Source organism: Staurois parvus, unplaced genomic scaffold (genome assembly GCF_062004578.1).
Source record: "Staurois parvus isolate SC_StPar_1 unplaced genomic scaffold, SC_StPar_1.0 ptg000091l, whole genome shotgun sequence".
Lineage (NCBI taxonomy): Eukaryota > Metazoa > Chordata > Amphibia > Anura > Ranidae > Staurois > Staurois parvus.
Window position 1 is genome coordinate 175,720 of NW_028317887.1, and position 18,099 is coordinate 193,818.

Sequence of the window (18,099 nt, forward strand, 5' to 3'; positions counted from 1 at the left end):
CTCCAAGTGAGAGGAGAACCTCAGGGTGTCACTGGAACTAGTGTCCCCAATGATAGATTTCCCCTCTATTTCTGTTCTGGTGACAGCCCAACATTTGGGATTTTCTTTTACTTTCAATGATAATGATAAACAGGACAAATAGAGAGGGTGAATCTTACTAATGAGGGCACAGACAGCAATATAAACTGACAGGTTTTCTAATCCCTCCCCACTCTATCCCAAAGTAAAAACGTCTTTAGTGGCACCTTAAAGCAGAGCTCCACCCAAAAAGGGAAGTTTTGCTTTAAAGACTGGTCCCCCGCTCCCCATTAGGGATTGGCACCTTGGGGAGTGGGGGGGTACCCAAAATTTACAGGTACCTGCTCTGACTTCCGCTGGGATCGCCTAGGAGATCAAAAGCAGAAGTTGCCATCAAAGCCTTCTGGAACACGTGACAGGTCCCAGAAGACTGCTGGACCAATCAGGATGTCCAGCGCTACTCGTGCATGTGCGGTGGGCACTTGGCTGTGAAGCTGCAAGCTGTCACAGTCGGGTGCCCACACTAAAGATGGCGGCGCCGGGAACATCGGATGGCTGGCGAAACTGGCTGTGTGGCGGACACCACTGGATTGAGGGACAGGTAAATGGCTGTTTTCTTAAAAGTCAGCAACCAGTTTTTATAGCTGCTGACTTTTATTTTTATTTCAGTGTAACTGGAAGTCCGTTTTAACAAAAGCCCTGCAGTACAAGTGTCCTGTGAGCAGACACTACAGCTACAAGTAGGCTCCTCTGTTTACTGCCTGCTCCATAGCCATAGCCATCACTGCAGGGTTCAGAAGGGGTTAATCTCCCGCTCACATGTATCCCAGCACCTTTCTCTCACCTCTATAAACTTGCTGCCGGGCTTCAACCCTGCTTCCAAACCCGTACTTCACCCCCCGACATTGGCTGAGCAGATTTGAATCTGGATAGTTGGAGTCCAGGAGTCGCACGATAATGACCTCATTTACTAGGCAGCCATTTTTCATGTGGGCAATAAAAAAAAAAACCACAAACTATATCCGTTTTAATGAGAGAATGCACTTTATTCTCTATGAAGTTAATGTATTTCTGTTTTTTTTTTCTGTAAGACGGTCTTGACAAATTCTGTCAGTCTGTCTGTGGCGGAACTATAGTGCACGGAGCGGTGTTGTGAGTCGGAGCGGTGCACTGACCGGAAACAGTGCGCTGGGTTTCCACCCCCCCCCTTCTGCAGGTCACAGGACAGGCTGTGCAGGAGGATGCTGGTGTTCAGGTTGTTGTCGGGTGCTGCGAGGAGCAGAGCGGGGTCACCATCATGGTGCCGACTTGTCACTCTGTACAGTACAGGGACAGCCAGCCCAGGTGAGCCTCCTCCATACACAATCACACTGGGATCTGTGGACATTTGTATTACTAGAGTGTACACACAGGGCAGACTAAGCTGTGTCTGCAGGTTCGCCTCCACACCTCTCCATTATGGTGCATTGTGAGCACACAGCTCTTTATTATAGCACAGACACTATGTGTCTTCTGTAGAATATACACTGAGCTGTGCAGCTTGGTGAACATCGATGGCACACCTCAGTGATGAGGAATGTACTCTGCTGCGCATTGTGGGAGTTGCTTCATTCCCCTGCTAGCCAATAAAGGTGCTTGAAAACCCAGCGCCCATAAGAATCCGGGGAGAAAGTATTGGTGCTGACCAACTGCATGCTGGAGGGAAAGTGACTGTTTGTGTACTTCACTTCCACCTTGACCACTTAAAGCGGAGCTCCACCCAAAAGGGGAAGTTCCGCTTTAAGGACTGCTCCCCATTAAGGATTGGCACCTTTGGGGAGCGGGTACCTGAATTTGACAGGTAGCCGCTCTCACTTCTGGTCCGATTGCCTAGGCCAGGGGTAGGCAACTTGCGGCTCTCTAGCTGTTGTGGAACTACATTTCCCAGAAGGCATTGCAAAGATTTCAAAACTGACAGTTACAGCTATGACTTGCAGAGGCATGATGGAACTTGTACTCCTGCGGCTCTCAGGTTGCCTACCCCTGGCCTAGGTGATTGGAAGCGGAAGGTGTCCTCCCTCCCTTCCTGTAGTCTTTTGGTACACGTGACAGGTCCCAGAAGACTACAGCACCATTCATGAAGAGCAGAGCTGCTCGTGCATGCGCTGTGGATACCCAGCTGTGAAGCCGCAAGCTATCACAGCTGGGTGCCACACTGAAGATGCTGGTCTCCTGGAATACAGGACGACCAGTGAAACGAGCTGCGGGGGACTCACCGCAGGACCAAGGGACAGGTAAGTGGCTGTTTTTTAAAAGTCAGCAGCTACAGTTTTTATAGCTGCTGACTTTTTTGATAGGTTGAGTGGAACTCTGCTTTAAAGTGGAGTTCCACTCAAAAGTGAAACCTCTGCTTGTATGCCCCCCCTCCACTGCCATATTTGGCACCATTTGGGGGGGGGGTAAGGGAAAGTAGATACCTGTTTTTGACAGGTACCCACTCCCACTTCCGCCTCAGTTCGCCGCAGCGAAGTGAGCCGAAAATTCAGCCCCCTCCTCCCTCCCGCGGTCTCCTGGGAATTTTCGCAGGTCCCAGAAGACTGTCGGACCAATTAGGAGGCGCATGCGCAGTGGGCACCCGGCCGTGAAGCCGCAAGCTGTCACAGCCTGGTGCCCACAGTTGAAATGTCAGCACCTTGGAGGAGAGCTGGAGAGAAGGGTGAGAACATCGCTGGACTCTGGACAGGTAATTGTGTGATTATTTAAAGTCAGCAGTTACAGTTTTTGTAGCTGCTGATTTTAATAAACACAAAAACTGCTGCAACTCCGCTTTAACAACCACCCGCAATACACTGCGGACGGGCGGCCGCTGTAGGCAAAGTGATGTACCCCTACATCGCTGCCTACCTCCGGGCATGCACAAACGCTTCCGCCTGACCAGCACCCACTATGATTATACACAGCAGGAGCCTGTCAGCAAGTCCCAGCCAATGAATCACGTCTGGGACCTGTGATTGTGCATTCACAGCCCAGAGCTCTGTGTTGACAATCAACACCGAGCTCTGTGCACAGGGAAGGATCTCTGTGTTTTTCATCACTGGAAACCTAGAAATCTAGTAGTAAAATCAGCACACATTACACATAGTTGGGCTCACAGTGGTTCTAAAGGCTCGAGGTTTCTTTTACCTTCACGCATTCTATATATGTGAATAAAAAAAAAAAGTTAAGTAAAAATAATTTTTTTTTATTTTTTAAAAATTGAAGTTACACCCAAGCATATTACCCCCCCCCCCACATATGTATGCACGTACAAACGTAAAAGCACACATTTGGGCGCCTACGCAAGAAAACGACGATTGTGATACACGTTACATATCGCCGCGCTCGCCAGAATGAGAGCAATAATTCTAGCAGCAGACCCCCTCTGTAATGCTAAACTGATAACCTATAAGGGGCTTTAAAAGCGTCACCTATTGAAAATATAGGGTACTGAAGTTTGTCGCCATTTCACGAGCGAATGCAAATTTAGGGTTTGACATGTTGGATATCTATTTACTTGCTGCAACCTCATGTTTTATATTTTACAAAAAAATTGGATAATTTATTGCTTTTTGTGCCCTAAAATTAACGTTACGTGTATTTTTAACTGAAATTTTTTCGTTTCCTCGACCTTTGTGATACTATTGTGTGACATAAAAAATTGGAACTACCACTATTTTATTCTCTAGGGTGTCTGCTTTCAAAAAATATACAATGTTTTGGAGTTTTGTGTAATCTACAGGCCTTCAATTATTTTTTTAAACTTGTGAAAAAAAAACGCAAAAATGGCTCTGGCAGCAAAAGGGATAAAGGATAAACCTGGACACTCCCCTTTCCTGATGAGCATCCAATCGGTGCTCATTACACTGCAAGGTCTCTCCCCTCCCTGCTAGTCTTCGGTTCCATTGCTGGAGACAGGCAGGGAGGGGAGGAGGAGATAAACAGCGCAATGTTACAAATATTAAATGTTTAAGTTGTCATAAAGCCCATTTTGTTTTTAAAAGCCACAGACATTACTTGAAGCAGATTTATATACTGTTTTGGTTAAAAAAAATAATTTTCTATCAGGAAAGGTAGATTGCCTTGAGGGACAAGCAGATTGGGACACCGATTTAGTCCCTGGACAAGTAGTTTTTTTCAACAATTTACACACCACTGAGTACAGCAACAGTGTATAGTATTATCACTGAATTTATTTCTGTGGCATGTAGTTTCCCCCCCCCCCAGGTGTCAAGTTACTGTCAGTTTGTCTTTCACACTATCACATCCCGGAGTCCAGAGACGACTTCACCAGCGCCGCCGTGGATGACAGGAGATGGCCAATAGGATAACGTGTTTCAAAGCATCCTGCTTCCAGGGATTTGACAAAGAAGCAGGATGCTTTAAAATGTGTTATCCCATTGGTGAATGTGTGTTCATGAGTCCTCCCCCATTCTTTGTCATAGCCACTGAGCTGCTGGGATTCTAGCCGAGCGGTGCCATCTCCTGTAATCCACGGCGCCGCTGGTGACGTCATCTCTGGGCTCCGGGACCCCACATGACACGTCCATTCCCTTGAATCTCTCTAGTTCACAGGAGTCAAACTGGTGACCCTCCAGCTGTTCCCAAACTTCAAGTCCCATGAGGCATTGCAAGATTGATAGTTACAAGCATGACTCCCAAAGGCAGAGGCCTGATGGTACTTGTAGTTTCACAACAACTGGAGGTTCGCCAGTTTGACACCCCTGCTCTAGGTAATTTACAACACACAGAGGCCGATACGGAATGATCTTAGATGGATGGCTTGTCGGTATGATCCATGTGCAATTCCCAGCTGGTATGCTTTCATTGACTTCCATCTTTACATTTATACTGGAATAATACCAGTGTGCTCTAGAGTCCACATGATTTTATTGTCTCTATACAAGTTTATGACTGATTTTGTCTGTATGACTATAGACAGAAAAGCATGTGTCAATTGCATGTAAACACATGTCAACTGCATGAAAAATGCGTATCAAACACATATAGAGGTACAAGGAAAAAATGTGCAGTAACTTGCAGTTACTGGTGTGAATTGGCTATTAAGGTATTTATATAACACCAACAATGTACACAGCACTTTACTCATAATGCATATTCACATCAGTCCCTGCCCTCAAGTAGCCTACATTCTAAGGTTCCTAACTCGCATTCATGCACTTACTAGGGCTAATTTAGACAGGAGCCAGCCAACCCACCAGCATGTCTTTGGAGTGTGGGGAGGCCCAACAGAGTGTCTCAGTATCAGGTGTGTACCAATGTGCGTCCAAACCCCACCAGACACATATCGTTACATGGGCTTCATTAGAGGAAAGCAAGTTTGATTCCATGGAGGGGAGATTATGAAGTGCTCCTTGATTTTACCTCTTTAAATAGGTTTCTTCTGATGTGGTAAATGTTAATTTACACATTTTTTTTTTTGCATGTTATGTGCATTGCCTTTTATTTATTTCATCATTTCAGTAGTACAGGAGTGTTCATGTACATCAAGAGGATAGATCTGTGCACTAATACAGTGTGGACAACATTAGCACTGAGGTGTTAAATAATTTCCTTGCTCATATAACTAGAAACAAGCCTTGGAATGGAATTTTATAACTGTTTAATTTGTCTTTATAGTAACTCCAGACAACAGCCAGAGTTTGCAAAATAAAAATAATGACAGGGTAAGTATAAAGATAGTCCATCATAAATATGGTAAGGCAGTGGTGTTTGTTCTTTAACATGGAAATAAACTCTCTGTCAAAATGAACTATTTTAATCCTTATGCTTCTAGCATTGGTAAATTGATAGGAAGGTATAAGTTTTTATTTTTTACATTTCTTCAGTTGCTTCCTGGTTTCTGGCCTAGACAAAAATTATGTAATACATCACAGGAAATGTTATGGGCATTTTTTTCCCTTCACCTGGAGGAGGGGCTTTCCCAGTTAAGCACACCCTCCTGTCTGCATGCCTGAGCTAAGGGCAGATGGATTCCAGGAAGTAAATTCTACATTAATCATCTGCCCTTACTCAAGATGGAAACAGGAAATGTTTAGTTTTTAGCCAATATATAAAAGCAATAAAAAGGGCACTGAAATAGAACAGTGACCATATATAGTCCAAAAGGTTTGTGAGTCTTTAATAGAAGATGAGGGGTATAATGGCAGCCGTGGAAGAATTTATCTTCCTTATTCTTTACTCAAGATGGCCATGGCTAGAAACACTAGGTATTGTTATTGGAGACATGGATGGATGGGGTGAGTTTGGCTTTAATATGGTTCAAAAGGTAGAAGATTTCTCAGATGCATTAAAGTGATACTAAACCTAAAAACATTTTTACCTTAATGCATTGCTTGCATTAAGTTATAAAAAAGTGTTTAGTTTCCCTGTGCTTTCCCTTCCCTGCGTGAAGGAGAAGAGAGAGGGGAAGAGATCAGCGCTATGCACGGCTGCATCTCTTCTTCCATCGCTTCCTCTTCACACAGAGACTTGAACAGCAGCAGGAGCCATTGGCTCTTGCTGCTGTCAGTCGAATGCAGTGAAGAGGAAGTGGGGGGCTGGGCTAAGTCCCGCTGTGTGTGTCTATGGAGTGCAGCTCCATAGACACACAGATCGGGAGTGAGCATGTAACATTTGTCCCCAACGCGGCTTGCTATGAGGACACACAAAGTAGAGGAGGAGCCAGGATTGCTGGTGGGGGGACCTGAGAAGAGGAGGATTGGGCGGCTCTATGCACAGAGAAGGTAAGTATAACATGTTTTTTTATTTTAATAAAAAAATTCTGCCTTTAGTAACACTTTAAGTTAGAAAACCTTCTGTGTGCAGCCCCTTCCCCACCCCCATACTTTCCTGAGTGCAATCTTGTTCCAGTGCTGTGCTTGAGTGCAGATCTTCCCTGCTCTCTCTCTGTTCTCACAGGATATGGAAGCAGCAGCGGGAGCCATTTGTTTCTGCTGCTGCCAATCCCAGCCTGTGAGGAGAGAGTGGGAGGCAGGGCTGAGCCACACTATGGGTGTAAATGGAAATCGCTTGCTGTGGGGGTGGGGGGGGGGGTGTAGAAGAGGAGAATTGACATGGAGTATGACGTTTGTTATTTAAAAAAACAATCTTTTAGAATCACTTTAAATATTAAAAATGAATTAAATAGCATTTTCTATTTGTGGTGCTCAGATACGTTTTAAAGTGATATTACTACAAAAAATATTGCAATAAAACCTGCCTGCAAAAAAAAATAAAAACAAATGTGTATAATATTTCTTAAAAGCAGGCTCTATCTTGAATCCTTGCTGTCTTCAAGTGCCACTTTGGGAAGTGTCAGATACCTGTTCCCCTGCTGCTTGCTGTGGTTGTGTGCTGGTCCTTACATTGCTACTGTGTCCCGGATAATTCTTTGGTGGTCAAAGCTCCTGAACATAGGAAAGAGCTTAGGCAGACCTTTATAAATATTAGAATGTTGAGAATCTTCATACAATAAATTGTGTGAACAGTCATTTCAGTCTTCCAATCGTATGCAGATGAAATACGTTAGCAGGAGTTTGCCTTTCACTGAATAATTTAAGTAAATATTCACACAATAACTCCCATGGTGTTAGTCTTTTTTTATGAGCTGCATCGGTCGGTGTGTATTATTAAACACTGTGTATCAGTTTTTTCTTTAGGAAAATACCTTCTCCACCTCCTTTTTTTATTCTTTGCATTTCAGTGCTATCACTCTCCTGCTGCCTGTTTGCTGCCACTTACTATGTGCATCACCAGTGGCTGCATGTTATTCTTTAGAGCTGGCTTCCAGATGGTGACAACAGCAGAACATGCAGTGAGCCCAAAGCAGCCACTTAGTCTCCACATGAGGCACAGGTGATGGAGTGACAACTCAGGAAAGCAGTGTGAAGGCAATCAGTATTTTCATAAGGATAGGATGGCAGTTGTAGATGTTAAACGTCAGTAAGCTTGATACGTGAAAGTTATAAAAAACCTACCTGGTGCTTTGTCTGCATTAATCTAGCTATAGTCAGCAATTTGTCATACAGCCAATATTCAAGCAATGGTTATGTAACCTCTGTCAGAAGGACACGGGGTCTGAATTTCAGGCAGAGCCAGTCAGCAGTTATGCCTGAAGAGTGATCCACACCCTATTGGCTGAGAAGACATAACCAAAGTACACTTATTATTGTAATGAGTACACCAGGTGGTGCCATCCACACCTACAAAATCATGTGAAAATTTTTTTTAATACAAAATGTATGAACACAAATCTATAAACACTACAACTCAAAACATTTCAAAATGTCTATATAAAACTTGATTGTCCTTTCAAAATATCGGCATTCCAACCATGTACCTAACACCTGTACCCAATGCGATAAACAATCATTCTTCACCACCAAGGTGCGGTAAAATGAAAGGCTTACCAGATCCAATCACAATCCACGCTTATCATATGATCAGAGCAAGTAATGAACAGACATCACCAGGATCTCCAGATCTAGTTCCAATTCAGGCATATCATGTAAACCAGGCTGTGTTATAAAGGCGGCCAATCTTACCAGTATCTCCTTCTCAGACCCACAGCTTTTATAACAATACACACATACAAAGAGAAAGAATGCCTCCCGTAGTGTACTAAGTTTTATTAAAAAGTATGCAAGACAAGACAGCCCACGAACAGACTCCAGAACACTGGAAGTAACACTCAATGGGGAGTTTCCTGATGATGCAGTTCCGCAAAATGCATTGAGACCTGGCCGTTGTTATCACTTCTGGTCCCTATTGAGTGTCACTTCCGGTGTTCTGGAATCCGTTCCTGGAACGCATGCTGGCCCTATCAGACAGAGTAGTAGTCTTTTTATTTATATATATTGTGTTCACATTTTCACAATGATGTTTTTACAATGCACTAATTGGTAGGTTTAACCACTTCCCGCCCGTCCCATGTATATAAACGGCCGGACGGGAGCAGTGCAGGGGTGGGTGGCTGTTTACAAATGTCCTTCCTGCTTGTGTGTGCTCCCTGAGAGCACGCAGCACCACGAACTGGTGCCCACTGTGTCCTCCGGACACAGCTTAACACCGATCTTTGTACAGGACCTCTGTGTGAGGTCCCGATCATGTGATCACTGATTGGCTAATCAGTGATCACAAGAGTAGTACACAAGATGTCACTTCTGCCATCATTGCTTACTAGTGTGAAATCTGTGAATGATCACAGAGATCACATGGTACAAGGTTATTCACAACAGCCTTGTACTATGTGACAAGCTGTGACCAATCACAGTTCACACAGTATTTCTCAATGGCTGCAAGAATGCAGCCAGAGAGAAGGAAAAATTATTGCTTTTACAGCCTGATTGCTTTTTCACCCCCCAGAAGTAGTACAGTGTCACTATGGTGACACTACTGCTAGGGTAGCGATTATGTAAAAAAACAAAAAACAAATAATAAAATTACAAATCTAAATAAAAATTTAGAAAAAGTATAGTTTTTGGTTATAAACTAATTTGGGTTTTTTTTTTTTCTAAAAAGATAGCTGAATAAATTTTGGCCAATTTTTATGAATAAAGATTTATTTGCAAAATTGTATAAGAAAAACATTTTCAAAATTTTTGGGCTTTTTCATTGATATAGCAAAAAAAAAAAAAAATCCCAGTGGTGAATAAATACCACAAAAATAAAGTTTTATCTGTCTCAAAAAAATGCTATAAAATTCATAGGGGTACAGTGTTGCATGACTGCGCAATTGTCAAAGTGTGATAGAACTGAAAGCTGAAAATTGGCCTGGACAGGAAGGGGGTAAAAGTGTCTGGACTTGAAGTGGTTAAGGGATTAGTGCTTTTAATATTGGTACACTTATTATTGTAGCATCTTTTACTGTTCTATATAACTGGGGTTAACAGTAGCCCCTTTCTCCTGGTGTCAAACTTCCATTTCTGCTAGCCAGTGATTGAAGACATGCAGCACAGACACTTCAAACTGTCGAAGGGAATGTATAGGTTGACAAGTATTTCTTAGCCTGACTTCTGTGAACCTTTAAGTCTCAGGTGCTTATCTTGCATTTTATTGTACTGAATGTGGTATGGCAGAAACATATTCATGTAGAAAAGCAATAATGGTGATTAAATAGCAGCCAGAAATAAATGTCTTTTTTGTTTTGTCTGTAGCCAGAGGCAATGGAAAATCCTTTCCAAGAACCCCCCCAAAAATGCATCTTGTGTGATGTGCCAGTAGACTATAAGAACGTACAGGTATGTTTCTTCTTTTTTTCAGGATATTTTGTACATTACAATGTTTAAGGGGTACATAAGGATCATTGGTCTTGGAGCTTACTTTGATTTCAACTTATTTGATGCTCCCACAAGATAGTTTAAGGGCCAGTTCACACCACATGCAGTTCAGTGCTTTTTTTTCATGCATCAAAAAAACGCAGATAGTAAGTTACATGGTTTCCAATGGCATAGTTCACATTAGTGTGGTCAGTTCCAGTGTGTTTCCGTTCCAGAAAAGAAAGAAGAACATGCTGGATTTTTTTCTGCACTGAACCGTACTGGAGAACAATAAAATGCATCAAAAACATACTGGAACGCATGTCCTTATTTAACCCCCCTGGCGGTATTCCCGAGTGTAGCTCCGGGTTAACTTTCAGTACCAGAAGCTGTAACCCCGAGCTACTCTCGGGATTACCCTGCAGCGCTTCTCCAGCGATCCCTCGAGCACTTACCTTGTCCTGCGCTCCCGCGATGTCCCCCTTGCAGCGTCCCCGGCCATCTCCTCCGGCCGATGCTGGCATCTGTCTTCCGGGTTCCGTTCCCTGCGAGTGTCGGTACGTACGGGGGCGGAACCGGCGGGAATTTCAAAAATGTGACATTCACTCAATACACTAAAATCACATAGTAAAACATTACTGTATCAAACCATTTCACATACATTTTGTCCCTACTGCCTTGTCCTGTGCCCTGCCTGCATTTTTACTGTTCTTTCTGCCTGGAAACTGAGAAACGTCCATGGCGTCCAAAAAGCGTCCCTTTAGCTCAAGAGTGGTTTTAGACCAGCTAGAGAACAGCGATTGTAAATCAGAACCACTTGCAGAATTGAGTGATAATGATTCGTGGGGAAATTCGTCATCAGACACTGAAAACAATTTTGCGACTAAGATCAGTGATGTGCGAACTTGGCGCTCTATTTCAAATTTCAGTGATTTTGGTTTGATTACATTATTGAATTTTATTATTTTTTATGATTATTTATTATATTATAATTTATGATTTTGTGTTTCGAATTTTATCATACCCGGGATGTTTAGTAGACTCTTGTTCAGACAGATTTCTGTGAGTTATTCCTAAAAATTACAGGCCTACAATAAAATAACGACATATTTCCATTGAAAACAATGTACTGCTTTGAGCACAGAAATACCGACATAATCAGACCGCTAGGGAGGTTAAGTTGAAGAAAAAGAGAGGGAAACCAGAATACACCAAAAACGAGCATCCGGACTGCATTTCTGTGGTGTGCACTAGCTCTAAAGGTTTATTCCACCCAAAAGTGATGATTCATTTGGTAGACAGGTAAAAGGTCAGTCAAGATAAGCCTTCTTCTGGGGGGCGGTTCCTCCCCCTCTAAAAATTTCCACCCTAGGCAAACGCCTTGTTTGCCTCGCGGTACATACGCCCCTGCATCCTATACGGGGTGATAGCAGACCCGCTCCAAGAAAAGGTAAGTTGTAAAGAAAGCAAACGACTTGCTTTACAACTTACCTGTTGGTGGACCGCACCTGCCTTGGGACGCCACTGGTTGTACCCCTCTATCTGCAGTCTTCTCTACATCTGTTCAAAGTGCTGAATTTATAAAACTTGTCAGAGTTCAGAAAGCAGGGGGCGGAGAGCTGAAATTATGTATTGCTGAGCCCAGGGACACCCCCCACCCTTACCTTCCTTCACACAGCTCACAGAAACAGAGATGAGGTTATCAATCTGCTGGCGGTCCCTCCCCTCTCACCTTTTTTTTTTTTTTTTTTTTCTTGGTGTCAGGAACATTTGACAGAAGTGATTCATGTGGATAGCAGAGGAAGAAAGCAGTAGAGAGAAATGACACTGCTCTTGAGACAAATACACACTAGATTTCATATTTAATGACTGAGGTTTGCAACCACTTTAATGAAATCCATTTTAAAAAGGTCCCATTTTAGTTGTGATGTCTTACTGCATAGGGGTTTTGCTTTTAAGCCCTTCAGATTGATTTACAGAGCTTTGTTTGCTGTGGTCATTCTAGCTCTCCTTGGATGAAAATGATTGTTTGCAAAAATCACACAGTTAAGGTTGTAGAGTCAAAGAAAAGTACACTGATCCCGTAGTTTCCTCATATCTTTGGACATCAGGTGCTGGCTTGGAGTCTGTTACTTATTTACACATACAGTAGCTCAGTATAATCCAAAGGAAAAGTCACACACCAATGATGTCTTCACAGACAAACCTTCAACTGTCCAACAAATTACAGCATGTGGTCCTTTTGGATTATATTGATACAGTTGAGGTTATTTGCTCTTAGCATTTTGCATATGGATGCTGTTCATTACAGAATCACTAGAACATTGTCTGATTCTAATATTTTAGCATTGACTTTAATTTACAATACTTTTTTTTAATCTTCAATAGCTGCTATCCCAATTTGTATCACCACACACGGGTCGTATTTATGGAAGGCATATAACAGGTAATTATTTTATTGTAACAATTCATGCTCTTCAGTAAAAATCCTGGTCCTCAGAAGAAAGCCAGCAGGCTTTGAGTATAAAGCTAATTTATAAAATGATTAAAGATAATTTAATTTTTTGTGTGCTTAGATTTGTAAGTTTACAGTATTAGCATCAACTGTATAGAAAAGGAATTCAACTGTTGATATTTTTAGGCTGCTTTAATGTATTGTAGTAATTTAGTGTGGAATACATTTTATAAATGGGTGCCTGATCCTGGATGCTTTTGTGTTTCAGAAATCTATATGGTGCTTTTTGGTTAAAGAAAATGCTGCACCTTTACCACAATTATTTAGCTGCATTTGCTGTCACTGCAAAGAGTTTACCAGCATGCATACTAGGAGATGACAAGTTTCACTGTGATTTAGCATCTATTCCAGATATTGTCATTCCCAAAATGACATTCTGCGCTGCAGATTAACATGAAGATCTTGTGTCTTCAACTGGCAGCAGTCATCAGAATTAAAATATTCTTTTTTGGGCAGTATCACAATAAAATCCGTAATCACGCTGAACACCATTAGTAGCATTACTTCAACACTTTGGGTAACAGTGCATTAAAATGGATTTACAGAAAAATATAGCAGAAAGCTTTTTATTGCAGTGTTTGTAACCATTAGATGTAGTTTTAAGTAATGTTGATATAATTACCTGAACCCTTTCTAGAATCTTCCCATACGCCTCTACACAGCAGAAATCAGACATTGAGAGGTTATGTAGTTACACAATCAGGCTGTATTGTATTAAATAGCTCAGTCAACCTAACATGTTCTGAGGGTTCTGTGTGGAGATGAACTTCCGCTGACTTGTAATCCAGTAATGAAGCTTGACCTGGGAGGGGACACAGAAAGCTGCAGTGATAGAGTGTGGGAAGCCTAACACAGGCTGGACAAGATTGAAAATATATTTTAGGTAAAACTGCCCACCTGAGTATCAAAAGTTTCCATTTAAGAGGTACAATTTACTGGAAAAACCAGCATCATTTTTACATGTCAAACTTTCTGTGACACTTAGAAATGTTTTTAAAATAGGCTGGTGTGACTACACCTAAAGGTAAAACAAATCGTAACGCCTAAGCACAATTTTGCAATGTTGACATGTGTTAGCAAAACCGTACATATCATCACAACTACTTTGTGCATCCAAGTGGATTATACCTTACTTTTTTCAGGACAAATTGGGCTTTCATTTGATGGTAAATGGTAATGGATATCACCTGTTTTTTTTTTAATCAAAGGAAAACTGGCCCAAAATAGTAATTAAAAAAAAAATATTTTTTAAATTTAGCTGTATAATTCTTTCCATTACCATAACCTACCACCAAAAAACAACCCACATTGTTTTATCCTGCTCCTGATGATTGCAGCAATACCACATATGTGTATGTTAGTTGTTGTTTGTCGCAGTATAGCCCAGAAACAGTGGTGCACAATATCTTGTCAGTTGCAGTATTAAAAAAAATAAACAAAATATACTGACCTTGCCCTTGACCCAGTTTTTTTTTTTACACAAACTTTTTTTTTCCTCTCTGAAAGGACAGAGAGAGAGACAATGCATCTCTCTCTCCTCCATTCTCAGAGGAAAAACCACAGGGGTGGGCTTCACAGGGACTGATCACTGGGATAGACAATCAGAAGCTATCACAGTGATCAGGTGACCCGGAATCAGGAATTTATGGTCCCGATCGTTAGAACGGAACCCAGGGCTTTCAGTGAGACCCTGGTCTCCGTGCTGGGAGCATGCTGCACTCTCAGAACAAAGACAGGTATGCAAATTGGTGGCCCCACAGAAAAAAATCCCAGTCCAATGAGGTTGCCTGTTTGCGTACAGTTGGCATGAAGGCGTTAAAAAAATTAATGCACTTTTTATTTGCAAAACCGTTAAAAAAAAAAAAAAAATATTGTGCTTTTACTATTTTTATCTGCAGGAGCCTGTAAAGCATTACACCAGCGATCAGAGGATCACTGGTGCCATGAAGATCTCCTGTAGATCTGTCAGTATATCTGCTTGCCTGTGCAGGATGTATGAGCAAGCAGATATTCTTACAGGAAGAATGAACTACCGCTGCCCTCCACAGCAAAAGGTAAGATCCTCCCCTAGCTGTCAAAGCAGGGGGCCGGTCTGATCGTAACGAAAGGTGAACTTATCCTTTAAAGCACAGAGAACTAATTCAGGCTCAACATAGAGGGCCAACATTTTATGAAGGGGCTGCAATATACAGGTCATGGTACTGAGGTATTTCACAGGGGTTGACTCATACCACCATCTGCTCTCTAAATGTCTTTACTGCTGAGATTTTATACATTTTTATTTTCCTTGCAGGGTTGTGTAGTAGAAAACAAAAAGCTGTTTCAAAGGCAATTAAAAAAGCACATGTTATGGGTAAGTTTTTTTTTTTTTTTTTTAAACTCATCAACAGCATAAAAACCAATGTAAATATGTTTATTTGTTCTCTTCCAGGTTTTATGCCTGTCACATATAAGGACCCAGCATTTCTCAAAGACCCTAAGATTTGCAATATTTGAATCTCCTAAGTTTGTTAATAAAATATGTTTTTCAATTGGCTTCTGACTGTTTATTCTGCGTTGCTGTACTTAGTAACTTTTTTTTTTTTTGAGGCAGTGGCATAAAAAGTTATGGTGAAGTAAATAATATTGTCCAAAGAGCTACCTACCTTATTTTATTTAACCAAAAATAAATCTCACTTACTTTCCAATATATAAGTGAACTAAAAAAATTATATACAACTATTCTAATACATCATACACTGTACTTTGCCCATCTTTTGTTTTTCAAAGTGCTTATTCTAGGGCTGGATATCTTTGCATGTTGGTCAAACATGCTAAATTCATCTGTTACATTGCCATTCATTCTGCATGACTACCAATGTATAGTTTAAGAATTAAAAAAATTTGAGCTATAGCAAACTGATCTAAATGCTCAGTTGTGCTGAACATTGTTAGAAATGGTGCAGTGATGTTTTTTGCACTTGGTGACTCTGACCTAAAACAAGCATGTGTACATCAACTGACAGGACATCTGATATACTTTTGTGTCAACGATGCACTAGTGGTAAATAATAAAAGGCACGACAGGCCTGCAGAGTGCATATTGGAAAATAAATCAAAGGCATCTCCCCTAAACCCAATCTAACAGGTTCTCTATATACAATAGGGAAAAAGATGTTGAAACCAACCATTAAAATGTTGGCGATTGTGAAGCTAAAGAGTCCATTGTTAAATGTTGTGAGTCATCTTCTGTTTCTGTACCACTATTTAACAATATTCTGTCATCATAGTGGTTGGCTTCTCGTGCAGAAGCTCTTGTCCTTGTAAATGGAAAACCAGCTCTCTTTTTCTGTGGTAGTCTCTTTCGCTTGCCAGCTTTCCTGACGCATACTTCTGGCAGGTCACATTCTTCGATCATTAAGGTAAGTTTATCCATCTCTGCGGTTTTATGGTAAGTATTACAGTTGTATGGTATTAGTTTACCATTTAAAGTGAGGCAACACGACTGCAGAAGAGCAGAGTGAGGGAAAAAATGGCGCAAAGCCTGACACAGGAAAATATTTTCTTCTGGGGCTGCAGGATTTTCCTCATCTGAAAAATAAAAATTTATATATTATTCAAAACTTGGTTTGGGTGCCTTTAAATAAATTAACCTAAATGGTATAGTTTTAGGCAGACCTTGGTTCTTATTACATATCCTGGCTACTACAGCAGTGAGATCATCTTATTGTAGTGAATTTGCAGCTGTTCTACACACATGGCACGTGCACATGTTTCAGCTCTTCATTTTTCACTTATTACAATATACCGGAAAAATATCTAGAAGACAGAGCAGAATCCCCCTCCCATAATGGCTACGACGGGTGTAGATTCATGCACAAAGATCTCACCAGTAGTTTCCAGGCAATATATGAAACCAGCAAGTTGCTTAACTGTCTAGCATCTACGTCTACTGAAAGCTTTGAATAAGATAACACTTTAAAACGGGTGGGCAAACTGTGGCCCTTTGGCTATTGTGGATCTACATGTCCCATAAAGCACTGCAAGACTGACAGCTACAAGCATGCCTTGCAGAGGAATGATGGGACTTGTAGTTCTGCCACAGTTTGACGTCCCTTCCCTCCCAGCTTTAAAAGATACAGAAAATGTTGGACATGTACAGCACTGGAAGCCGTATTAACTCAAAACCAAAAATTTAATCTGTTACAGCTTACTAATCCTTAGATATGGTAGCTGCGTTAGTTCTCTTTTTTTTTGTGCTTTTCCCCCCTATTTTTACCTGGTGAGTTTATTCTAAGTCAGTACCTGTGCAGCAACCTTATTTCTTTCAGATTCAGGCAGTTTCCAGCCCTGCTAATGAGGTCCATTAGTGTATTTCGCTGGGTTGCCCACACCTCAGTTGGACTGCTTTTGGTCCTGACTGTATCTGAATTCTCGTGTCCCTCATGTGAACGATAATATTTTTTTAAGTTACCATAAAATCTATTTCTTGAACTTTGAAATTAGGGTACAGTTGAATCAATAGGACTTCACGGGTTCAAATTCAAACTACTGCATAAAGGATTTTCTTACTACCTAACTACTACTTTTAACCTCCTCAGCGGTATGATTCTTTCCGATTTTTTGTGATGAAAGCGGTACCATTATTCTGCATGGAAATATGTCGTTTTTTATTGTAGGCTGTAATTTTTAGGAATAACTCACTGAAATCTGTACGAACAAGAGTCTAGTAAACATTCCGGACATTGATGTAAAGGGACGCTTTTTGGACGCCATGGACGTTTCTCAGTTTCCAGGCAGAAAGAACATTCAAAATGCAGGCAGGGCACAGGACAAAGCATTCGGGACAAAATGTATGTGAAATGCATTGAAACAGCAATGACAGCAAAAATGACATGTTTTAAAAATTTCCCGTCGGTTCCGGTGCCCGTACGTCCCGACGTCACAGGGACCGGAACACAAAAGCCGGTTGCCGGCATCGGCCAGAGGAGATGGCCGGGGACGCTGCAGGGGACACATCGCGGGAGCGAAGGACAAGGTAAGTGCTGCAGGGACCCCCTGAGCAACGCCGCATGGTAAGCCCGAGTGTAGCTCGGGGTTACCGCTCTTGGTATTGAAATTTTACCCCGAGCTACACTCGGGAAAACCACTAAGGAGGTTAAAAGTGTCTTCAGTGGAAAACCATTATGTCTCAGTTTGAGTTAGAACACATTTAGCAAGTGCCAAGCAGATTTCTTGAAGTCCTTAAAGCCCAGCTCCAGGTACCTTTGAGGCTCCATGCACACTGGCTTAGAAAAATGCCAGTGCTTTTGG

At 41.7% G+C, this 18,099-nt stretch overlaps 3 protein-coding genes across 5 annotated transcripts in view; 1 reads left to right on the forward strand and 2 right to left on the reverse strand.

The window, feature by feature from the left end:
- HELQ (helicase, POLQ like) overlaps positions 1 to 997 on the reverse strand; it is a 75,208-nt gene extending 74,211 nt beyond the window's left edge. Inside the window, exon 1 of the mRNA XM_089670527.1 lies at positions 863 to 997. The gene's annotated coding sequence lies outside the window, so the exon portion shown is untranslated. The remainder of the gene's footprint in view (positions 1 to 862) is intronic.
- Positions 998 to 1,191: 194 nt separating this feature from the next.
- Positions 1,192 to 15,342, forward strand: MRPS18C (mitochondrial ribosomal protein S18C). The gene is made up of 6 exons (XM_089670531.1): positions 1,192 to 1,362; positions 5,674 to 5,720; positions 10,191 to 10,274; positions 12,681 to 12,738; positions 15,101 to 15,160; positions 15,239 to 15,342. The coding sequence occupies exons 1-6, from the start codon at positions 1,260 to 1,262 to the stop codon at positions 15,301 to 15,303; spliced, it is 417 nt and encodes a 138-aa protein (XP_089526657.1). The 5' UTR covers positions 1,192 to 1,259; the 3' UTR covers positions 15,304 to 15,342.
- The window catches only part of ABRAXAS1 (abraxas 1, BRCA1 A complex subunit), a 39,752-nt gene continuing 35,010 nt past the window's right edge, over positions 13,358 to 18,099 (reverse strand). For 2 of the 3 annotated variants that reach the window (XM_089670530.1, XM_089670528.1), the window contains exon 9: positions 13,358 to 16,377. In XM_089670530.1, the coding sequence (XP_089526656.1) occupies positions 15,977 to 16,377 (401 nt within the window). In that variant the 3' untranslated portion in view covers positions 13,358 to 15,976. The remainder of the gene's footprint in view (positions 16,378 to 18,099) is intronic. The other variant, XM_089670529.1, reaches the window with a different exon arrangement.

What these genes read in the sequence shown, in the direction of transcription:
- MRPS18C (XM_089670531.1), top strand. Translation starts at nt 1,260, where the DNA reads ATGCTGGTGTTCAGGTTGTTGTCGGGTGCTGCGAGGAGCAGAGCGGGG. An exon ending in TACAGGGACAGCCAGCCCAG is followed by an intron (nt 1,363 to 5,673) that starts GTGAGCCTCCTC and finishes TTGTCTTTATAG; the next exon opens with TAACTCCAGACAACAGCCAG. An exon ending in AAAATAAAAATAATGACAGG is followed by an intron (nt 5,721 to 10,190) that starts GTAAGTATAAAG and finishes TTTTGTCTGTAG; the next exon opens with CCAGAGGCAATGGAAAATCC.